Below are 25,670 nucleotides of genomic sequence, written 5' to 3' on the forward strand. Positions count from 1 at the left end.
GTTTGTGTGATAACACTCATTCAATCAAAATAGCCTAAACGGGTACTCAAAAGCACTAGAAGAAATAATTCTTGATTATTACCTTTCCTTCTTTCTGGTCCCATTCTACTGGGAGAGAGATGGGGGAGTCCCTGAGAAAGAAACTTAGCTATGACTATAAAGTGAGAACAGCCAACCAGTCAACACCCCTAGACCTAGAGATATACCTGACCATTCAGCTCGGGCAACATCAACACCTGAGACAGTGTCAGAATCTAAGCGCCCTTGGAACTCCTCAGTAAAAATCCTTTTGAGTGTTTGCTAGTCACAGAAATCATATCAGTCTCATCTCTGAGTTACGAAAACCATTTGGTCAACAAGTGTTAAATAGAGATTCCTTCTTACATCACCTAGTTCAACAAATGTGCATCCAAATAATATTTTGGTTGTTTAAAGAAAGTAAATACCTCTCCAAATGACTTGGAAAAAATAGGCTGCAGTCTCCAAAGCCAATAACTAAAACAAAAGTGTTTTCAGCAACTGGAGTAAATATGTGACTTCCTAAGAAGATCAGTTTACAAGGGAATCTTCAGTTAGATCTCTTAGGGCTTGTTTGTTTAAAAATAACAGTCTTCTTACTTTATATTACACCATAATTAAAAGCAGCCTCTCACCTTTGTTCCTTCTTTCTCGGGGTCCCCTCTACCCTACAGCCACCTCAATCCCCCTGCAGTCCCCCCCCCCATCAATGCTTCCAGCTCTCTCTTCAGACACTGATCTCAAAACCTTCTCCGCGCCTCCCTCCTCACAAGAGTTAGGATTCTGATCCAGTATCACCTCGTAATAAATGGTAAGGGTTTACAATTTAATAGTGGCTACATGATATTTTAGACTACTAAAAAGAGAGAGGCCAGCATTAAGTGAATGCTTAATACATATTAGTGATTATTACTGCTGTTATTTTTGTTCTTCTATTTGTAGCTGAAATTTAGAATGGGGCCTTTTACCTCCAGGCTGTGAGTTTTTCTTTACAATAGACAGACCTGAGTCCCTAACGGGACACCACCCCCTCCCTCCCGGTCAGGGAGAATGGAGGGGAAGAGTGGGCGGGGCCTCGGTCGCAGGCGCTCCTCCCCCAGCGCTCACCTTCGCACTCATTGCTCTGCTCCCACGTGGCGGGTCGCCAGCGCCTCTGGTTGTACCCGGCACAACAGCGGTCACACGTCTTCCCACAGGTATGGTGCTGGCACTCACACTGAAACCTGGGCATGTGGCCAAGCACATCTCAGTTATTCAAAAGTTTTGATTAAGATCATTTTTTCCTGGGTGAGACACTGACAGTCAAAGGCACCATTCATGGAGCAATTATGAGAACAAAGCACTTTGCATACATTATTAGTCCAAGTCTCCCTCTCATCCTGCTTAGTGTCTCTATTGTGTAGATGCTGACATTGAGATTCCAAGACACAAAAACATCTGCCAAAGGTCAGCTGATGGTAAGTGGAGAACCAGACTTCAAACCTAAGTTTGTCTTGACTCCAGAGTTCCAGATCTTTCTTCTCTATCACCTTCCATAACAGGAAAATGAACACGGGAGCAAGCAAGTGCTGAGTTTACTGGGAAATGCTGGGTATCACGTCTTCATGAAGATCTGGAGCAGTCCTGTGAGGAAGGTCTGCTCAGGTCTCTTGCTCTCAGCCTGGGGTCATGCACAGAGATTCACCAAACCCGAGAGCCAGTTCCTAACAAGATCTCAGAGGACCCTGCCCCAGGACGCTGACCCGGCTCCAACAAACAGCTCCTTGCAAGGCCAAAAACCGATTACTCAGCTAGGCGGAGAGGGAACAATACAAAAATCTACCTGCAATTATACATCTGCACTAAAACCATTCCAGGTTAAAATGAAATTGTTGCCATGGCACTGGGTTAGAAACCCCAAGTGCTGAGCTCTCACTTATCTGTGCTTTTTTAAAAGAGGATTCAAAACAGTTGTCTAAGGCTGTGCCTGTGGTGATTTGATCAACTCTTCTAAGGGGGGGTGGGAGGATGGCATATATTCAGTTACACTCCAAAGGGAAGGTGTCACGTCTCCCAGCTCAGCTGCCTCTTAAGGGAAACGGACACAGATTTTACTGAGAGCACAGAACAGCTGGCATCCAAATGGACTTTGGTCAGAGAGACTACTTCAGCTTGTTGCCAATAAAGCATATGCATAAACTAAACTGAAACAATTATTTAGGGAATATTGCTTGAAGAACATAGGTTCCAGCTACTCTCACAGAAAGATTAAAATTGAAGGCAGAAAAAGAAAGATGGATACTAGTTTGAGTCATACTGGTATCACCCACAAATAATTACTTTTTCTGATTCGTTCTCAGCCTAGGCTGATAGTTGAAACAGAAAACTCATCCTTGGGATGCTTGGGTGGCTCAGTTGGTTAAGCTTCTGCCTTCGGCTTGGGTCATGATTCTAGGGTCCTGGGATCAAGCCCCTCATCGGGCTCGCTGCTCAGTGGAGAGCCTGTTTTTCTTTCTCCCTCTGCCTGCCACTCTGCTTACTTGGGCTCTCTATCTCTCTGTCAAATAAATAAATAAAATCTTTAAAAAAGAAAAGAAAAGAAAACTCATCCTTGCCTCTGCTGTAAGGATGTTATTGAAGAAGTTGCTGACTAGAGAATCTATTTCCTGGTGATCACCTCATAGCACTCCCAGAGAAATGTCTTACCTGATCCTAGTGTCAACAGTCATGCTCCTAAACAACTGATCACTTTTTAGATTATGAGTATAGTGAAATAAGAAAGTAGGCAGGTTTCCCCTTTTGAGTTGACTGCTAGGAAGCTCAGAATTAAATCTGTGATCTATCCACGTTTCCATGAACCAGGTCATCACGGTAGACATGCTTAATTCAAGCCCTCTTCTGCCTCTTCATGGGTTCTACTTGATTAGCAACTGAATTTTCTGATTGCCAGCCTTTGCTCCCTCCATTAAGTCACTGCATCCCCTTAAGTATGTTATAAGATTTTTGTCCTTTGACCTTGGCCCAACAACTTCTAGCTAGACATGTCTCCAAAGGCAAGAGATATAAGAGAAAAAATGATTTGCTATTAGGACCTCATCAAAATAAAAAGATTTTTGCATAGCAAAGGAAACAGTCAACAAAACTAAAAGGCAACCTACAGAATGGGAAAAGATATTTGCAAATATCTTATCAGATAAAGGGCTGGTATCCATAACCAAAAAAGAATCTATCAAACTCAACACCCAAAAAACCAAAACAATCCCATTCTGAAATGAGCAGAAGACAAGATAAGACATTTCTCCAAAGAAGATGTACAAATGGCCAACAGACACTTGAAAAGATGCTCAACATCACTTGGCATCGGGGAAATACAAATCAAAACTACAATAAGATACCACCTCATACCCGTCAGAATGGCTAAAATTAACAAGATAGGAAATGACAGATGTTGGCGAGGATGCGGAGAAAGGGGAACCCTCCTACAGTTGGTGGGAATGAAAGCTGGTGCAGCCACTCTGGACAACAATATGGAGGTCCCTCAAAAAGTAGGAAATAGAGCTACCTGCAACCCAGCAATTGTACTACTTAGTATTTATCCAAAGGATATGAACACAGTGAATCAAAGGGGTACCTGCACCCCAATATTTATATCAGCAGTATCCACAATAGCCTAAATATGGAAAGAACCCAGACATCCATCGACAGATGAATGGATAAAAGAAATGTAGTATATGTATATGCAATGGAATATTACTCAGCCATCACAAAGAATGAAATCTCGCCATTTGCAATGAGGTGGATGGAACTAGAGAGTATTATGTTAGGCGAAATAAGTCAGAGAAAGACAAATACCATATGATTCGCTCATGTGTAGAATTTAAGAAACCAAACAGATGAGCAGAGAAAGGGAAGAAAAAAAGGAAGATGAAAATTGAGAGGGAGGCAAACCGTAAGAAGCACTGAACTCTAGCAAACAAACTGAGTGCTGCTAGAGCAGAGAGGGATGGGGAGAAAGGATAATTGGGTGATGGTCATTAAGGTGGCACTTGATTTAATGAGGACGGGGTGTTATATGCAACTGATGAGTCACGAAATTCTACCTTTGAAACTAATTTTTAAAAAACTTTAAGATTTTTTTTCCTATTCGTGTGGATTTCCTTAGCATTTGCATGAATAAACCTGTTGGGCAGAAGCGAACCAGCAAGCAGTGGGAGGCAAGGCTGTCGTGTTGGTGTAAACTGAGACAAGAGGAGACAGTTTCTCTATTCACTGTGGTTTCTCACTCTGTACCACCCAGTATGGAACCCCTCCAGGTCTGCCAAGATCAACAGGGAATGCCAGCCCTGCTATGCAGGAAGCTCAGACCTTCTCCAATGACTTCAACTTCTCTCCCACATGGTGCCATTTTGTCTCAGGCTAAGGGACATTAGACCGACCTCTTTTGCCCCCTCTCTCTCCAGCTCAGGACTTCCCTGATCTTAAGGCCCTGCCCTCCAGGAGATGACAGATTAATCATGAATAAACTAGTGCTTGCCAGTTAAAGGCTAGTCCGCTGTTGGATTCATGCTGCTATCCCAGCATGGCCGGACCCTCCGAAGGAGGGCTGACGACATTAGGGACTGCTGCTGGTCGGGGACCGGGCTCCACACTATGTAAGTTGGTAGTTGGCCCCTGTGCCTGAACGTGAGGCCCAATAATGTACAAACCTCATCCAGTTAACAGTAAAACATCTCCCATCAATGCTGCACTTGGGGAATCATAGACTCTAAACAAGACATTGAGAGATTACTGCTGTATCTCGCATCCAGTCATCTCCAGCCACAAGAGGTCCCTCTTGTGTTGATCACATGAGTGTATACGGTTGCTGAAGAGTTACTAGTTAATATCCGTGCATCTTATTGTATGTAAAATAGACCTCAATAAAAAACAAAAATAGGTACACCCAATGTTCATAGCAACATCCTTCACTATAACCAAAAAGTGACAGGAACCTAAAAGTCCACCGATGAATGGATAAGCAATATGATGTATACATCATAAAATATTACTCAGCCTTAAAAAAGGAGATTCTAACACATGCTACAATGTAGATGAACCTTGAGAACATTATGTTAAGTGACAGAAACCAGTTGACAAAGACAAATACCATGTGTTTCCACTTCTACGAAATACCTAGAGTAGTCAAATTGAGAGAGAAAAGAGATGGTGGTTGCCAGGAGCTGGGAAAGGAAAAGAGTGGGGAGCTGCTGTTCAACTGGACTAGAGTTTCAATTTTGCAAGATGAAATGAGTTCTGGAGAGAGTTTGCACAACAATAAGAATGTACTTAACCCTACTGAATTTAAACCACTACCACTTAAAAATGGCTAACATAGTAAACTTTATATCATGTGCATTTTACCACAATGAAAAAAAAATATTGAAAATGTATACCCTTTGGTTTTATTAGACTAGGGATGACAAACAAGTTCCCCCCACCTTGCCAAATCTAATCAATTACTTATGGTTGCCAGGGGCAGTCTGGGGATGGGGGGCAGGGAGGATCTGGTGGCTGCATCCTAGATCATCCACTGAGCACTGATTGATTAGCCATGTCTGCTCTAGGCTGGATGGAGCATGTAGAACCAAGGGCAAGGCCAGAGGAGGGGAGATATATACATGCCATTTATTGACAGTGAAACATTTCTAGTGAGGGCAAGAACTTAGAGATATTTAATGGGATGCAAACCTCTACTGAAACAATGAGACTTATTCACAGCAAGGCTAAAAAAAGTGTACAATGTACTTACAATTTTTCAGGATTGTTTGCACTGCAGTCTTGGGCATGGCCATTGCAAACACACCTCCCACCGATGCTGATATCTTTTATGCTGTAATAATACTATGTAACAGAAGACGGAAATGTTAGTTTTACTGAAGAGCAACAAACTCTGCTTTACTAACCTGTAACTCACGTCTGTACTGACCCTCTTTTCTTTCATCCTGTATTCTTGGGCATACCTTAAAACATTTGGATGCAACTTCTCTTACAAAGTAAATGCATTCCTCAATCAAATGTAATCTCATACTACCAAGCTTGTGCATTTTTAAAAGTCAAATGCTTTAAATGCATGGAAGGAAATTGCTTGGAAAACAGGCAAGCCCTATAGTCTTTGGAAAAGGGTTAAGTGGTCCCCAGATTACTTTTTATTTATTTTTAATTTTTTTAAATTTTTTATAAACATATAAAATATTTTTATCCCCAGGGGTACAGGTCTGTGAATCGCCAGGTTTACACACTTCACAGCACTCACCATAGCACATACCCTCCCCAATGTCCATAACCCCACCCCCGTTCTCCCAACACCCCCCCCCCAGCAACCCTCAGTTTGTTTTGTGAGATTAAGAGTCACTTATGGTTTGTGTCCCTCCCAATCCCATCTCCTTTCATTTATTCTTCTCCTACCCCCTTAACCCCCCATGTTGCATCTCCACTTCCTCATATCAGGGAGATCATAAGATAGTTGTCTTTCTCTGATTGACTTATTTCGCTAAGCTTGATACCCTCTAGTTCCATCCATGTTGTCGCAAACGGCAAGATTTCATTTCTTTTGATGGCTGAATAGTATTCCATTGTGTATATATACCACATCTTCTTGATCCATTCATCTGTTGATGGACATCTAGGTTCGTTCCATAGTTTGACTATTGTAGACATTGCTGCTATAAACATTCAGGTACACATGCCCCTTCAGATCACTACCTTTGTATCTTTAGGGTAAATACCCAGTAGTGCAATTGCTGGGTCATAGGGTAGTTCTATTTTCAACATTTTGAGGAACCTCCATGCTATTTTCCAGAATGGTTGCACCAGCTTGCATTCCCACCAACAGTGTAGGAGGGTTCCTCTTTCTCTGCATCCTCGCCAGCACCAGATTACTTTTTAAAATGTAAATCTGGGTTCCATAAATCCAAAAATAATTTTTTTTTACCAAAACTAATTTTTTAAATCAAATTTTGCACCTACTACAGGCAGGCTCCAGGAAGGGAGAAAATATTTACAATGAGGGAGCAGATACAAGGCTGACACTGGCAGGGCTCACCGGCAGTTGTAGAAGCCTTGCTAGCTCAAGGTTAATAAGGCAAAAGGCAGAGTGGAAGTTCTAAAGGGCCAGACAGAGCAAGCTTCAAACTCAGCTGAGGAACAGCCCCTACACCAGCCACAGCTCTGGGAAACCATGTCATCAGCAGGTCCATCTCCAGACTATCGGAGCCCTCCCTGCTAGCAACAACAGGTGGCAGTGCCCACCAGCTCCCTTACTTCCCAGACTTGGCAAATGCGCAGAACCCAGAGAGAAATCTGGAGGGCACAGAAGGCTCTTTCTCGTGAGGTCATGCTACCAATGAGAAGAACACCTGTCAGTGAGGAGGTCTTTGACCTCACAAGGCAAAAGGTTTTTATATCTTTTAGTTGTTGCTGCTGCTGCAATCTGTCACCTTAAAGCACTCTGTTCACTCAATGTAAGGGTTCTGTTCTGATTTCCACACTAAAAACTGTTAGAGTCTAAGCGTCCTGGCAACATCTTATTTAGTCTGAAGACACTAACAACCCCTCTTGTTAAAGAATTTATTTATTTATTTGAGAGAAATAAAAAAAAGAGCTTGCACAGGCAGAGGGGAGAGGGAAAAGCAGATTCCCCACTGAGCAGGGAGCCTTATGCAGGGCTCTATCCCAGGACCCTGGGATCATGACTTGAGCCAAAGGCAGACACTTAACTGAGCCACCCAGGCACCCAACAACCCCTCTTGTTAATATGGATAAGTTCAGTATTAGAGGACTTTCTATGTCAAGTTAACACTAGAAGCTCTCATGCTAATCACCATAGAATTTTCTCTCTGTGCATGTGTTAAGGGCAGCAGCAGCAAGAGAGAGAAGCACCCACACTTCATCCCAAAGCATAATGAGGGTGTGACAGAATGGCTGGTATGCTGTTTCTTCACTTAAAGAAACAACCTAGATTGGAATGAGGGATCTCCAGATTATATGTGAGATGAGCCCCATAAAAACTTACTTTACAGAGAAGACAACGTTCACCTAAATGAAAAATACACATACAAATACAAATCTTATAACCCCCCCAAAAAAAACAATGAAGAGGGGGAAGGCAGTGAGGCACATATATGGCAAGGCTCCAAAATATCTGGATTTTGGAAACCCTGTCCAGCTACAGCTTACCAGAAAGCCCAGCTTTCTCATTCTGGGATCCAAGGTAGTCACCACCTACAGCAGCTCAGCAAGAGCTAAGGGGGCGGAAAATGCAGAGGACAGGCCTCCTATACCCAAGATGCGTGGCCTTTCTGGAAAATGCTCAAAACTGTAGCAAAATCTACTTTTCTGTTTGCCTTCCTCTTCCAACTCTCTGATACCCCTACAGAGAAAGCCAAACTCTACAAGGTTACACTGGGCATCTTCTATTCACCCTTCCAGGTCCACTCTCTAGGAACCCCTTTATCTTTCTCTTTCTATCTTTTCCTCATGGCCTGAACTTTATGGGCTGCAACAAGGATGTCTTGTCCACTGGCTTCACATTGGGTTTGGCCAATGGGAGACACCAGTAGGACATCAAAAGGTAGGAGAAGAGTAGCTCAAGATACTTAGTCTGCTGGCTCTCCTTCTGCCCAGGAGACACGGGTACTGTCCTGACCCAGAGTGATAAATGTTCACCTAATGCAGTAGACAGCACTGGTGCTCACCAAAATGTCTCCTCCACTGTGGCAACATTTCATAACCCAGCCTCTTGCAACACCACCAATTCCTGCCAATGGAGGTGACCTGTGTGGTCAGGAGCCAGTGGGTTTTCTCTAGGTTCTACTCTTTCCTCATCTACTGACCATGTGCAGGGGATCTAGAGGAGGACTTTGAGGTCCTACAGGATGTCTGCACCTCTAGATAGAAAGAGCCTGGTTCCCTGAATGACCACATGGAGCTGATCCCACCTGCTGACCCACATTGAACTGTGACATGAGTGAGAAATTAATCTTTATTTTGTTAAGCCTCTGAGACTTGGGGTTTATTTGTTATAATAGCAGACCAACTGATCTTTGTCTTTCATCCTCTTTGAATATTGTGATTTTTCTACAACAACTGAACTTCAAAATTACACCTAGTATTTCATACAAGAACAACTCCTGTGCCTACACTATTATTGGCCGTAAAGATTACTTGAAATGTAATTAATTTGATAAGCAAAAATAGGTAACAAAAACTGCTCTGTATACACTTAGAAACACTACTTACCCGCCGAGTAACTGTTGGATCTCTCTCTGCTTTGGAGATGAGGTGTCCAAGAAGGGTATTGGTCCGCAGAAAACACAAGCGGATGTTCGTAGCCATAGTGAACTCCCTCAGGGTGTGAGAGAAGGTGAAATTTTTTGCACCTGGTCGACCATTTATCAAGGACACCACAACCTAAAAACCACACAACACACACAGGGGGAAAAAAGTCCCTTCATGAAAATATAGCCACGAGTAACTAAAAATAACTCACATGTCCCAAAGCACTTGGTTTCTCTGAGCCATTAGATGTTTGTTGGTGGTCTTGGATCTTGTTTATGTCTAAAAATATCCCTGCTAATTCGGTCTTCCCTTCTTGTTCCTAGTTCCAAACTCTGGCAATCTCTCCCTAAGACCTGGGCTCTCAAAAAATGTTATCATTTCTTTTTCATACCCTTTGTTCTATCAGTATAGTTATCAGAGGAGGAGGAGGGGGAAGAGGGTGTTATGGGGTGGAAATCCTATGAAATGCTGAAAATATAATGTTAAAATCTATAAATATAAGAAAACAACTTTTGGTTACATCAAAGAAACAAAGCTAAAGTTATCTAAAAACCTAAAAGAGGTTGAAGAAAAGAAGTCTCTGCATATAGAGTTGACTGTGGAGAGGGCGACAAAAAAAGAAAAAAACTATATAAAACCCAGTTTTCATTTTAAAGCTTTAAGTGATGAAGTCTTAGGGACACTCATCAGTCACTGGAAGGTACTGGCTAGCACTGCTCAAGAAAGTTCTCTTCACCTAAAACAGGACACTGACACCCTTAAAGATGTTCATTTGAAACTCACTTCATGCTCACAATGGCCTCACAATTTCCATGGAATTCTTCTCTGATTTTCTCCATTCTATTTTTTCACATGTCGCATAACAATAGCCTAGCTGACTTTACCGGGACCAATGCAATGCCAAAAGGACGGCAATTCTTTTCTCCTTTACAGATGGTGCCCATCCTGTCCGAAGGGACCAGGGATTTGTGCTATCACCTACCCCTCATCCCCTCACTCTTTTAGGGGATATGTATTTGTGAAGCAGTGGGAGAGGTCATCACCTCAATCACCAGCAACCAACTTTCTAAGCATTCCAACAGAAAAGATAGTTCAAGACCTGTGGGCCTTGAATTCAGAATCTTGACTTCCAGAAAAGAAGTTGAGAGCTCAAAAAAATTTCCAATGTCAATTATGCCTCAATTTTAAAAAATTAATTAATTAAAAAATATTTTTAATTAAAAATTTAAAATAATTTCCAACCCAACTCATTTTGGGAGTCTTCAATGTGATTCCTTTACTAGTTAGTTCCAAGTTCTAGTTTCCATTGTGATCTATTTTAGATTTTGAAAATTCAAGTTTCACAATTATACAAAATATTATATCCTCGTGTTGACTTTGAATCTCAACTCTCCCTTCTCCCCATTTCAACATACCTCACCATTTTCCAAAGGTACAATCCGGGAATATTCAGTAGTACAAAGTACATCGTCATCTTGGGTGATAGCCATATTTGGCTCCTGCCCAAATTGTTCCAAACAATCTATTTTAGAGTCTAGGAAGAAAACATTTCAATACTATAAAGTAAAATATCATCATCTTATCATAAATCTCTTAAGGAATCTTATGTTTCCTTAAGAAAATACATCAGGAGGAAAGAACAGAGAAGCATTTAAAATTTTTAGACAAAATATTAGAATAAAGTTTTAATTCATGAAAGAAAATACCAAGACATTTTAGGCCACTTCCTTTTAATAGCAATGTTTGGAGATGTGGTTCTAATGCCTCACCCTTCATTAGGCACATTTCCCTTGAAGAAGCATTCATAGAAAGCCCATTGCCTTTGTGAGCAAAATTCCCATCACCTCAATTCATTATAGGGTTCAGAGACACTAACATTGTTCATTAGTTGAAGATGACATGGTCAAGGTAAATAATGTGAAATGCAGGAACCATGAAGATGGAACTTAGTCCCTTATTCTGTATAAAAGAAAAAGTACTGGAGCTACATCACTTCTTATAGGTATATAAGTTATAGGTACATCGCTTCTTCCTAAATAGTGGCAAAAACTGTTATCATAAAAGGCAGTTCAACTTCAGTCCTGCATGTGTATCCTTGGAATTAATGCACACATGCTTGAGAAATAGGGACATCCTGAGAGCAACCCAGAGAGTGAAAACTGGCCAGTCCTTCACTGGGGAGGGTATGTGCTATGGTGAGAGCTATGAATTGTGTAAGACTGATGACTTGCAAACCTGTACCCCTGAAACAAATAATACATTATACAGTAATTTTTTAAAACGTGGTATATACATGCAAAAAAAAAAAAAACAAACCAATGAAATTCCATGCTACAACATGGATGAACCTTGAAGAAATTATACCAGATTAAATAAGCCAGACACAAAAAGACAAATATTATATGATTCCATTTATATTAGATACCTAGAATACTCAATTTTATAAAGACAGAAAGTAGAACAGTGGTTACCAGCAACTGAGGCAGGAAGTAAAGGGGAGTTATCATTTAAAGAGTACAAAATTTCAGTTGGGGAAGAAGAAAAAGTTCTGGAAGTGGATGGTGGTGATGGTTGTACAGCATTGTGAATAGACTTGATTAAGGCTGAGATGCACACTTGAAAATTGTTAAAATGGTAAATTTTATGTTATGTATATTTTACCACAATAAAAATTCTAAATATTAAAAAAAAAAAAGCAAACAAACAGGCCAGTCCTTAATTAGCCAAACCAAGAGACTCATTTTCCAGTTAAATCCAGTATTGATCTGTTACAAATAATTAACATCCTACATAACACAATAAGCAAGATTACTTACGAGCAAAATATTGCCAGGGTGAGTAGGTGCTTCCAAAGTCTACTGATCTTTCCAAGACCCAAAGATCAGGGCGAGGAGAATTTGCAAATTTGATGATAAGATAGGCCACATGGAAAAGCTGATAAAGCAAAGGAGATACAGTTACTCACGTCAGGGCATCTACCTGCAACCTTGACCATCTTTATATGATGCTGATCCAAAGGCAACAAGCATCTAGCTACCCTCTCCTAAGATCCAGATTCTATTTCTAACTGCCCATTAGACAACTCTATCTGGGCTCAGGCTCTCAAGCTTACCATGTTCAAAACCAAATAATCGCTTTTCTTTCTCTTCCAGATCTATTCAGTAATTTTGTCACTTCTTAATCATTATACCCTTGGTTTTTAACCAACTTACAGAACCTCTTAAATCAGATTTCGAGCAATAAGCATGATGTGCTAAGCCTTCCCAGGACCAAGAGCCAAGCATGTCTCCTGGAGTGTCATGGCCTTGGTTGGTTCCAGGTCTTAGAGAGCTAACAGCTTCAGAATGGAGAGCAGAGAGGCTCTTTGATAGAGTGATAGCACCTCCTTCCCCTGCACCATCTCCACTGTCTCCTTTCATCCTAATTATTCTCCCTCTTTTTAATTTTCTCATTCATCCTCATCACTCTTACCCATAGCCAGGACAGTGCAGAAGGATGGAAGAGACAAGGGGAGACTTCAGTCTTTTCTTCACCCTCCCACTCATGAATCCCAGCATGCTTCCCACAGGGGACCCCAGGAGGCCTTGCAGCTCTACTCCTACCCCTTCCCCCAAAACTTATCTGGCTTGGATTTTGGACCCTGAGAGTCTGTGTATTTCCTAAATTCCTATATTTTCCTAAAGGATCCTGAGAGTCTGTATATTTCCTAAAGTTCTGGTTTGACAACAAATACAGGTGTTAAATGTGTTAATGAGAGAGCATTATCTCTATCCCACATGCTCAACACCTCTCACATTCCCGGACCCTAAGTAACAGATCCAACAGTGACTTTCAGAAGAGGACTCCCCAAGCTATTAACTAGCCCAGTAGAGCCATCTGAATGATGAGCACATCTAGTTAGAGAGAGAGGCAGTACTCAGATTCTGTGAGATCCTTTCATTTCTTGGGGAAAAAAATAAGAGAGTTTCCCAATCATATTTTTTTACACACTGTAATATGGTAAGAATTGTATACTTTAAAAACTGAATTCTGAGAACCAGTAGCTACTTATAAATGTTCCAAACTTGGTACTAGAAGTCAAAATCTCTGGAACAATGATTCTCAAATTTTAGCCTCAGGACCCTTCACACTTTTAATAGTTACTGAGAACCTCTAAAAGCTTTTGTTTATGTGGATTATATCTATTGGTATGTACCTATATTAAATATAAAGGTTGAGAAAATTTAAAAATATATATCACTAATTCACTTCAAAAGTAATAAACTTACTGCATGTTTAGACATAAACACCAAATTTTTGTAAAAAATCATGATTATTTTCCAAAACTTAAAAATCACACAGAGAATAGTGGCTTTACTTTACATTTTTAAAGTTTCTTTTAATGTGTACATTGATAGAAGACATCTGGATTCTCCTATCTGCTTCTACATTTAATTTGTTGTAACATATTGTTTTGGTTAAAGTATTTCTTTAAATACTGGTATCACATAGATCTATTATGAGGAAAAGGAGGATCTCAAAGCTTGTAGACCTTCTGAAAGGTCTTGGGGACCTCAGTGGGTTCTCAACCACACACTGAGAACCAGGGCTCTTGGTCATAGAGGTTACTCTTTGCTCTAAAAAGTCCCTTGGCTTTTTCTCTGCAGAAGGAAGAATTGTCACACCAATTACTAAAAACCCTAATTTCAGTCCATTCTATCCCAGTCAAACACTGGCTCTTTAATCTTGGAAAAAACTGCCTCCCTGGACTCAGATTAATGTTCCCAGATTGTTTACTGATCCTTGGAAAAAATTATCCAACTTCATGGAGAATAACTAATTAGGAATTGTAATAGTCTGAAAACCATAAGGCAATACCAAAAGGTAGGAGAAAAAATTTCCTAAAGACACATACCATTATAACATAGTGAAGAAATTCATAGGAAATCCCAGAACTCCAAATTTAGAAAAATTAAAACAAATATATTTCCCTGAAAACTATTTGCATATCTGTCTTAGATCACATCAAAGCAAGGCTGCTTTTGGATATAAGTAAGAAAGAATATAAAGGAAATATTTTTGGACACAGGAATCATTCAAAACAGTCTTAACCTCTTCCTCTGAAATTCTACAATCCTAGCACACACACACACGCACACCTCAAAAAACCTATTTTTACTTAACTGTTTAAGATCTAATGGTTACTATGTTCTAGGTACTGTTAGGCACCTCACAAACATTCTCTCTCAAGAGGTTAACTAACATGTCCAACTATTCTAGGCATAAAAATCCTGAGCCTATGTGTAGTCTAGTCACTGATCATTAGCTAGACCACAGAACCTAAGAGATACTTAATATTTGACCTGTTTTACCCTAGGGGGAATAATTTGTCAGAAAACTTCCAAACACCATTATTTCAAAACATACTAAGTTTGCATTACAGGAAGCCTGGAGATGGGAAGCTGTATTATAGTACATCTTCAGGATTATTTGAGTGCATTGGTTTTCCAAAGTTACACTTTCTGCTATTGTAAAATCCAAATAAATGAAATAGCCTTGGTGACTCAGAAGGACTACTCTTTTTGTTTCACTTCATACTGTTCCAAGGTCATATGTGATTCCCCTGAAGAAGGCACAGCAGTTAAAAATTCCAAATCTAGGAGGAGCAAGATGGCAGAGGAGTAGGAGACCTAAATATCACCAGGTCCCAGGAATTCAGCTAGCTTGTTATCAAACCATTCTGAACACCTACAAACTCAACAGGAGATCAAAGAGAAGAAGAGGAGCAATTCTGGAAACAGAAAATCAACCATGTTCTGGAAGGTAGGATGTGTAGAGAAGTGAATTCAAGGTGAGAGAGGGAAAAGAAACATGGGGTGGGGTAGGAGGGAGCCAGCTCCCAGCAAGCAGTAGAGCAGCAGAACATAAAATCGGAAATTTTAGAGGTCTTCTCTGTGGAAGGACATCGATCCAGAAGCTAAGGGGTTTGGAGCCCTCGCAGGGACAGTGTGGTCTCAGGACCTACAGGGTCACAAAAAGACGGGGGGTGTCTGAGTGTGGCAGAGCACTCATGTTTTGGAGCAGGGAAGCCAGCTGCAGAGATGGAGCGGAGAAGGGAGCTCTCAGCTCAGGGTAACCTTAAACTGTGATCCAAGGTGCAGTCGGGCCACGGCTCTTTAAGTAGGGATCCCCAAAGCAGCAGATCCAGGGAGATTCACCTTCCTCCTCCAGGAGGAGCAGTGCAGGAATCAGCTGGGTTTGGAAACTCCAAACGGGTCCATGAATCAAAGATAGAAACACTGGGTCACAGGCTGGGTAAGCACGGAGTGCAGCCGGAGACCAGGCAGATGGGAGTGAATGATTTTCTCTGAGCGTGCACTGAGGAGTGGGGCCTGAGCTCTCAGCTCCTCTGGGCCGGAGATTGGGAGGCCGCCATTTTCATTCCCATCCTCCAAAGATGTAGGGAAAGTGTTCAGTAAACAAAAGCTCCCAAGAGGGAACCCAAGCAGATTACTTAGCCTGGCCCCTGGCAACGGTGGTGCGATTCCACCTCAGGCAAATGATGGGGTTCGTGATCAAAGGAGCGAGACTGATACAAAGCGAAGGTCAAGCAAAGCTTTATTTCACTCCAGCACCAAGAATCAAACCAAGCAGCCAGGCCCGTCTCTTACAGAGAGAGCCACTACCCCCAGCTTTACAGACTAACTCTTATAGAGCAAAGGTCATATGGTTAATCCTGGCCAATGAAATTATCTCCACCTGGCCTGATTCGTCTTTGTATTCTGGGCTCTGTTATCTCCACCTGATCTGACCCATCCTTGTATTTGGGCTCTGTTATCAGGGACTGGTCGACCATATTTTACTGGTTTCCCAGACTTGCTTTTAAGTAAGTTCCTCTAGTGGGGGGGGGGGGGGATGTCAGTTTAAGTTTTATAGCACAAACAACAAAATGGCTGTTTAACTGAGATGTAGTCACTCTAGCTAAATAGGCCCCTATAGCAAAGACATTTGAGAATCACTGCAAAAGGCCCCTCCCCAAGAAGATCAGCAAGAACATCCGGCCAAGACCAAGTTCACCAACCAATGAGAACTGTAGAACTCCAGAGCTAGAGGAAAGAAACACACAGAATTCATGGCTTTTTCCCTATGATTCTTTAGTCTTTTAAAGTTAAATTTTTTTTAATTTATTTTTTTCTTATTCCATTTTTAAAAAATTTTCCTCTTTCCTATTTCAACATTTTTAAACTATTTTACCTTATCAACACCTTTTAAAAAATCTTCTTAAGGGGCACCTGGGTGGCTCAGTGGGTTAAAGCCTCTGCCTTCAGCTCAGGTCATGATCCCAGAGTCCTGGGATCAAGCCCGGCATTGGGCTCTCTGGTCAGCAGGGAGCCTGCTTTCCCCCCTCTCTCTGCCTGCCTCTCTGCCTACTTGTGATCTCTGTCAAATAAATAAATAAAACCTTTTTAAAACATAAAATAGAAAAAATAAAAAATAAAAATCTTCTTAAATTTTCATTGCTATAGTCATATTCTGTCCCTTCATTGTATTTAACCTTATTTTTTGTATACATATAGGTTTCCCTTTCTTTAAAATTTTGGGATACAGTTTCTTCTAATAGATCAAAATATACCCTAAATCTAGAGCATGGCTTTGTTCTAGTCTCCAGCCTGATCACATTCTTTCCTCTTTTTTTCTTTTCTTCTTTCAACCAACTTCTTATCATTTTTTAAAGAATCTTTTAAAATGTTCATCTTTAGAGTCAAATTCCATCCCTTTATCGTGTTTATCCTTGTTTTTGTGATATATATATTATTTTTTTTCTTTCTTTCTTTAAAATTTCGGGAGGTAGTTTCTTCTAACAGACCAAAATACATCCAAAATCAAGTGTGTCAGGTGCGTGGCTCAGCAGCCTAATATATATATTTGTTAATTTTTTTCTTTTTTTCTCCTTTCTTCTCCCTCTTGTTTCAGATCTCTTCTGATTTGGTTAGTGTATATCCTTCTGGGGTCATTGCTCCCCTTTTAGTATTTTGTTCTATCATTCATCTATTCTTTTCTGGATAAAATGACAAAGCAGAAAAACTCACCACAAAAAAAAAAAGAAAATGAAAAAGAAAAAAAAAAACAAGAGGCAGTCCCGACGGTTAGGGACCTAATCAATACAGACATTAGTAATATATCAGAACTAGGTTCAGAATGATGATTATTACCAAGGTGTTAGCTGGTCTTGAAAAAAAGCATGAGAATTCCTTTCTGGAGAAACCCTTACTAGAGAATCCCTTTCTGGATAAATAAAATCCCTTCCTGGAGAAATAAAAGAACCAAAATCTGACCAAGTTGAAATAAAAAAGCGATTAATGAGGTACAATCAAAATGGAGGTCCTTACTGCTAAGATAAATGAGGCAGAAGAGAGAATTAGTGATATAGAAGAACAAATGATGGAGAATAAAGAAGCTGAGAAAAAGAGACAAACAACTACTGGACCATGAGGGGTGAATTCAAGAGATAAGTGATACCATAGGACAAAACAATTTAGAATAATTGGGAATCCCAGAAGAAGAAGAAAGAGAGAGAGGGTATATTGTAGCAAATTATAGCAGAGGATTTCCCTAAATTGGAGAAGGGAACAAGCATCAAAATCCAGGAGGCATAGAGAACCCGCCTCAAAATCAATAAAAATAGATCCACACTCTGTCATCTAAGTAAAACTTACAAATCTCAGTGACAAAGAGAAAATCCTGAAAGCAGCTTAGGACAAAGAGGTCTGTAACATACAACAGTCGAAATACTAGATTGGCAACAGACTTACTAAGAGAGACCTGGCAGGCCAGAAAGGACTGGCATGAAATATTCAGAGCACAGCACTAAATGAGAAAAATATGCATCCAAGAATACTATATCCAGCTAGGCTGTCACTGAAAATAGGAGCAATAAAAAGTTTCCAGGAAAATCAAAAACTGAAAGAATTTGAAAACACCAAACCAGCCTACAGGAAATATTGAAAGGGGTCCTCCAAGCAAAAAGAGAGCCTAAAAGTAACATATACCAGAAAGGAACAGAGACAATATACAGTAACAGTCACCTTACAGGCAATACAATGGCACTAAATTCATATCTTTCAATAGTTACCCTGAATGTAAATGGGCTAAATGCCCCCAATCAAAACACACAGGGTATCAGAATGGATAAAAAAAACAAGAGCCGTCAATATACAGTCTACAAGAAACTCATTTTAGATCCAAAGACACCTCCAGATTTAAAGTGAGGGGTGGAAAACAATTTACCATGCTAATGGACATCAAAAGAAAACTGGGGTGGCAATTCTTATATCAGATAAATTAGATTTTAAGCCAAAGATGAGGAAGGACACTATATCATACTTAAAGGGTCTGTCCAACAAGGGGATCTAACAATTTTAAATGTCTATGCCCCTAACATGGGAGTAGCCAATTATATAAACCAATTAATAATAAAATCAAAGAAACACATTGACTATAATACAGTAATAGTAGGGGACATTAACACCCCCCTCACTGAAATGGACAGATCATCCAAGCAAAAAGGTCAACAAGGAAATAAAGGGTTTAAATGACACACTGGACCACATGGACATCACAGATATATTTCAAACATTCCATTCCAAAGCAACGGAATGCACATTCTTCTCTAGTGCACATGGAACATTCTCCGGAATAGATCACATCCTAGGTCACAAATCGGGTCTCAACTGGTACCAAAAGATTGGGATCATTCCCTGCATTTTTTCAGACCACAATGCTTTGAAATTAGAACTCAATCACAAGAGTAAAGTTGGAAAGAACTCAAATACATGGAGGCTTGGGCGCCTGGGTGGCTCAGTGGACTAAGCCTCTGCCTTCAGCTCAGGTCATGATCTCAGTGTCCTAGAATTGAGCCCTGCATCGGGGGTCTCTGCTCTGTGGGGAGCCTGCTTCCTCCTCTCTCTCTGCCTGCCTCTCTGCCTACTTGTGATATCTCTCTCTCTCTGTCTCTCTCTGTGAAATAAATAAATAAAATTTTCAAAAAAATAGGAAAAAAAAAAACATTCAAATACATGGAGGCTAAAGAGCATCCTACTAAAGAATGAATGGGTCATCCAGGAAATCAAAGAAGAATTGATCAAATTCAAGGAAACAAATGAAAACACAACTATTCAAAATCTTTGGGACACAGCAAAGGCGGTCCTGACAGGAAAATATATAGCAATACAAGGCTTTCTCAAGAAACAAGAAAGCAGGGATCCTGGGTGGCTCAGTGGGTTAAGCCTCTACCTTTGGCTCAGGTCATGATCATGGGGACCTGGGATCAAGCCCTGCGTCCGGCTCTCTGCTCAGCAGGGAGCCCGCTTCCTTCTCTCTCTCTGCCTGCCTCTCTGCCTACTTGTGATCTCTGTCAAAGAAACAAACAAACAAACAAACAAACAAGAAAGGTCTCAAGTTCACAACCTAACTCTACACCTAAAGGAGCCAGAGAAAGAACAGCAAAGAAAGCCTAAACCCAGGAGAAGAAGAGAAATAATAAAGATCAGAGCAGAAATCAATGAAATAGAAACTAAAAGAATAGTAGAACAGATCAATGAAACTAGGAGTTGGTTCTTTGAAAGAATTAATGAGATTGATTAAGACCCTGGTCAGACTTATCAAAAAGAAAAGAGAAAGGACCCAAATTAATAAAATCATGAATGAAAGAGGAGAGATCACAACCAACACCAAAGAAATACAAACAATTATAAGAACATATTATGAGCAACTACATACCGGCAAATTAGTCAATCTGGAAGAAATGGATGCATTCCTAAGAGATGTATAAACTACCAAAACTGAACCAGGAAGAAATAGAAAACCTGAACAGTCCCATAACCAATAAGGTGATTGAAGCAGTCATCAAAAATCTCCCAAAAAACAAGAGCCCAGGGCCAGATGGCTTCCCAGGGGGAATTCTACCAAACATTTAAAGAAGAATTAATACCTATTCTCCTGAAACTGTTCCAAAAAATAGAAATGGAAGGAAAACCTCCAAACTCATTTTATGAGGCCAGCGTTACCTTGATCCCAAAACCAGACAAAGACCCCAACAAAAAGGAGAATTACAGAGCAATATCCTTAATGAACACAGATGCAAAAATTCTCACCAAAATACTAGCCAATAGGATCCAACAGTACACCAAAAGGATTATTCACTAGGACCAAGTGAGATTTATTCCTGGGCTGCAGGGTTGGCTCAACATCCACAAATCAATCAATATGATATAATACATTAATAAAAGAAAAAAACAAGAACCATATGATACTCTCAGTAGACACTGAGAAACCATTTGACAAAGTACAGCATCCTTTCTTGATCAAAACAGTGTAGGGATAGAGCATACATACCTCAATACATACCTCAAAAGGCATTTATGAAAAACCCACAGCGAATATCATTCTTTTTTTTTTTAAAGATTTTATTTATTTATTTGACAGATAGAGATCAAAAGTAGGCTGAGAGGCAGGCAGAGAGAGAGAGGAGGAAGCAGGCTCCCTGCTGAGCAGACAGCCCAATGTGGGGCTCAATCCCAGGACCTTGGGATCATGACCAGAGCCGAAGGCAGAGGCTTTAACCCACTGAGCCACCCCGGTGCCCCGCGAATATCATTCTTAATGGGAAAAAACTGAGAGCTTTTCTCTAAGGTCAGCAACACGACAGGAATGTCTACTATCACCACTGCTATTCAACATAGTACTAGAAGTCCTAGCCTCAGCAATCAGACTACAAAAAGAAATAAAAGGCATCTGAATTGGCAAGGAAGTCAAACTCTCACTCTTTGCAGATGGTATGATACTTTATGTGGAAAACCCAAGACTCCACTCCATGGCTAGAACTCATACAGGAATTTAGTAAAGTGTCAGGATATAAAATCAATGCACAGAAATCAGTTGCCTTTCTATAAACTAACAGCAAGACAAAAGAAAAAGAAATTAAGGAGTCAATCCCATTTACAACTGCACACAAAACCATAAGATACCTAGGAAGAAACCTAACCAAAGAGGCAAAGAATCTGTACTCAGAACACTATAAAGTACTCATGAAAGAAATAGAGGAAGACACAAAGAAATGGAAAAATGTCCCATGCTCATGGATTGGAAGAATAAATACTGTGAAAAAGCCTATGCTACCTAAAGCAATCTACACATTTAATGCAATCCCTAACAAAATACCATCAATTTTTTCAAAGAAATGGAAAATTTATCTTAAAATTTATATGGAACCAGAAAAGACCCCAAATAGCCAGAGGAATGTTGAAAAAGAAAACCAAAGTTGACAGCATCACAATTCCAGACTTCAAGGCTTATTACAAAGCTGTCATCATCAAGACAGTATGGTACTGGCACAAAAACGAACACACAAATCAGTGGAACAGAATAGAGAGCCCAGAAATGGACCCTCAACTCTATGGTCAACTAATCTTCGACAAAGCAGGAAAGAATGTCCAATGGAAAAAAGACAGTCTCTTCAACAAATTTTGTAGGGAAAATTGGACAGCCATATGCAGAATAATGAAACTGGACAATTTCATTACACAACACACTAAAATAGACTAAAAAATGGATGAAAGACAATGTGAAACAGGAATCCATCAAAATCCTTGAGAACATAGGCAACAACCTCTTCAACCCCAGCCACAGCAACTTCTTCCTAGAAACATTGCCAAAGGCAAGGGAAGCAAGGGTAAAAATGAACTATTGGGACTTCATCAAAATCAAAATCTTTTGCACAGCAAAGGAAACAGTCAACAAAATCAAAAGACAACCAACAGAATGAGAGAAGATATTTGCAAACAACATATCAGATAAAGGGCTAGTATCCAAAATCTATAAAGAACTTATCAAACTCAACACCCAAAGAACAAATAATCCAATCAAGAAATGGGCAGAAGACATGAACAGATATTTCTGCAAAGAAGACATCCAGATGGCCAACAGACACATGAAAAAGTGCTCCACATCACCTGGCATCAGGGATATACAAATCAAAACCACAATGAGATACCACCCCACACCAGTCAGAACAGTTAAAATTAACAAGTCAGAAAACAGTCAGGAAACAGATGTTGGTGAGGATGCAGAGAAAGGAGAAGCCTTGTTGGGAATGCAAGTTGGTGCAGCCACTCTGGAAAACAGTATGGAGGTTCCTGAAAAAGTTGAAAATAGAGCTACCCTATGACCCAGCAATAGCACTACTGGGTATTTACCCTATACAAATGTAGCAATCCGAAGGGGGGGGCGTGCACCTCAATGTTTATAGCAGCAATATCCACAATGGTCAAACTATGGAAAGAACCTAGATGATGTCCATCAACAGATGAATGGATAAAGAAAATGTCATACATACACACACAGACATACACAACGGGATACTATGCAGCTATCAAAAATGAAATCTTTTTCATTTTTGAGCTGAAAATGACCTGAGCTGAAGATGGCTTGAACTTTGTTCATGATCAATCAGGTAGAGGTACAAAGTAATCTTTTAAATGATGTTTTAAGAAGCAGATAACAATCATAATAGGTGGAGTGTGAAGCACTTTGACCTCAAAAGCCTTCAAGGTGAGCGGGTGAGATGAGATGGCATCACCTGTCCCTTGCTTCTCTGCCAATGCTCTCCATTTGGAAACCTCTGAAATTCCAGCCCATCATTTCAGGGCTTTCCCAGATGGCATAGTACATGTCCAGTAAATGTCACAGATGGGTGGATGGGTGGATGGATGAATATTAATGTTGTGTAGTTGTCTTTAAGTTCAGGAGGCAGAGGTGAACCCCCAAGTGGTCCTGTCAGGTGCCCAGTCACGGTGGGGACGTCTAAGGCTGGAGGAGAACCAATCCGTTGTAGTAAATCCTGGCCCAGCCACCTACCAGGCATATGACTCTAAGTGTCTCAATGAACCACTCTGAGATCTTATTTCCTTGCCCATAAAATAATAACACAAAATGATCATAAAACTACACGTTACATAAACACAAACTTTATGCACTCCATCTCAAAGAGCACCTATCACACTCTGTGGCATATACTCGTGTTCATCTGTCGTTCCCACATCTGGATTTTAATCACCCCTGTAACCTCAGAGTAGGTGCTTAGTAAGTGTGGTTGAATTAAAATGAAATTAATAAGTGTGACACGTGAAATTGCAAAATGTTTTGCAAATGTATTTAAAGTCACATCCAGAATGAGCTTTTTACCCAACTAAATAATATACCCTCCACCAAAAAGTCTTCAGTTTATGATGTGAGATTTGTCTGCTTTATAATTTGATAAACATATTGTTTCCAAAGTGGCATTTTCTAATTCACTTTTTCCGACTTTTTATTTTGCATCATTTTCAAATCGCAGTACAGAGCTCAAACAGCAGTACAATGAATATCTATATACCTTTCAGTGGATTCACTAAATGTTAGCGTTTTGTCGCATTTGTGTATTCTCTCACGCATGCTCTCTCTGCCTGTACACACACGCGCATGCATGCACTTTTTTTTTGGTTGTTTTTGAAAGTAAGTTTCATATATCATTATGCTTCAACTCTAAATATTTCAGCAGGCATATCCCAAGGGCATGGGTTTTTCTACAAACTCAACATTTTGATGCCTAAGAAATTTTACCACTTGAACAAATCTTACCTAACACACTGTCTATATTCAAATTTCCTTGATTCTTCTAATAACGCCCACTGGATTCCAATCCAGGATGATGTTAAGCATTTACTCGTCAAGTCTTTTGTCTCCTATAACCTAAATCAGTCCCCCCACAATTTTGTCTTTCCTGCCACGGACATTCAGAAAATCCAGGTCCTTTCTATCACAGAATGTTCCACAATCTGAATTTGTCCGATTATTTTCTCATGATCTGATTCAGAATAAGCATCTTGGCGAGATTACTTCCTGTATGACCCCTTCTTCTCATGGCATCATGCTGGGGGCACGAGATGCCAGGTGGTCCCACAGTTAGTGACGCTATGTTTGATCCTATGCCCAAAAAGTTGCCCACCAGATTTCCCCATTATTAAGTTACCTTTTTACCTCGGTCATTAATTAGCAACCTGTGGAGAGGCACTCTGAAACATTTATTTTCATTAACTAAATTATAAACATTCCCCCTATCCATGTAAAAATGCAAATACAAATTGTGAAAAATAAGTCCCTAAATACAGAATGAAACAACTGAACCACTTCTGTGCCTGGTGCCCATTTGAAAAGCTTACGAAGGAGCTAATTTTACAGCAAAAATTTTATTAGAGAAAGAAAAATGCAGATGAGTGAAATTAAACTCTATTTTAGTAACCTTGTTTGAAAACTTTTTACAAAACGAAATAGAATCTCTATAAAACAATCAAGGCACAGTAACGGAAATACAGCTCAGCTGGGCTAAAAAAGGATCCTTTTAATCCTGGTCTAAAAAAAGAGCGCATCTGCCAATGGCATAGCTAAGACCCTTCTTTCTTGTAGATGTTCCACCCTCGGCTGAGAAAACCAGCCCCTGGCATCATCAAAAAGACTGTGTTCAGGAGGAAAGTCACTTTGTCCCTCACTGTCTCTTACTGTCTCCCAGAAGTACCTGCTCACCTGTGAAGAGGGAATGTAGACCATTCCAGAAACTTAAAAGAAGGGACTCAAGAGGTCCCTAGATCAAGCTCTCACCCAGGTTAAGAACCTTCACCCAAGAATCTCTTTTTGAGAGGAAACCCACGGAATTGCTGAGGCATTCTGGACATTATGTTGCCTTGATGTTTAGTCAAAAAACTTTCTCTCTCAGGTTCACCTCCCCTGTCTCAGAGTAGCACAGATTTCTAGTTTTCATTCTACCTGACAGCCTGCCCAGGATTTAAATACCAACACCACTCCCTAGGTTCTTTTTAAGGAATTAAGATTTAAGTCAGCAGGAGGTGAAGATTAGGATAGAAAGTGGAAAGGAGGGGAGAATTAAAGTGTCTTGTTTTCTCATTAAAAATAACTATGAAAGGCTAAGAAACAAAAACTCTAAGGCCAAAATGAGTCTAAAGATTTGGATCACTCCAACAGCCTGGAAAATGACAAGCCCACTATTTTTTAAAGATGGAAGATTTCAAGGAAAAAAAACTGAAAGAGAAAAGGTGAAACACTTGCATCTATATTTTATTATCGATGAATTCTTAACACTGGAGGAAAAATGATTAAGGACATAGAGCATGGTTTTCAGTCCTAGTAGGCTTCAATCATTATTCCCAAGTAGATTTAAAGTGCAGAATTTGAGACTAGCATTTGTTACTCAAGATCATTTCATCTACAGTTAACAATTTACAGATAGATTCAGTGATGGTTTTAAAATAAGCTAAAGTCCACTAGAA

The 25,670-nt window shown here is 40.1% G+C and overlaps 1 protein-coding gene across 5 annotated transcripts in view; it reads right to left on the reverse strand.

Annotated features, from left to right (window-relative positions):
- LAMA3 (laminin subunit alpha 3) overlaps positions 1–25,670 on the reverse strand; it is a 263,581-nt gene that overhangs the window by 186,086 nt on the left and 51,825 nt on the right. For 4 of the 5 annotated variants that reach the window (XR_009346041.1, XR_009346042.1, XM_059140351.1 and 1 more), the window contains exons 3-7: positions 12,129–12,246; positions 10,728–10,846; positions 9,274–9,444; positions 5,786–5,877; positions 1,126–1,241 (exon numbers count right to left, since the gene is read on the reverse strand). Coding sequence is in view for 3 of the 5 variants with exons in the window: in XM_059140351.1 (XP_058996334.1) it covers positions 1,126–1,241; positions 5,786–5,877; positions 9,274–9,444; positions 10,728–10,846; positions 12,129–12,246 (616 nt within the window). In the remaining 2 variants the exon portion in view is untranslated. Of the gene's footprint in view, positions 1–1,125; positions 1,242–5,785; positions 5,878–9,273; positions 9,445–10,727; positions 10,847–12,128; positions 12,250–25,670 lie in introns of those variants that run through there. The other variant, XM_059140352.1, reaches the window with a different exon arrangement.

This window comes from Mustela lutreola, chromosome 11 (assembly GCF_030435805.1).
Source record: "Mustela lutreola isolate mMusLut2 chromosome 11, mMusLut2.pri, whole genome shotgun sequence".
NCBI lineage: Eukaryota > Metazoa > Chordata > Mammalia > Carnivora > Mustelidae > Mustela > Mustela lutreola.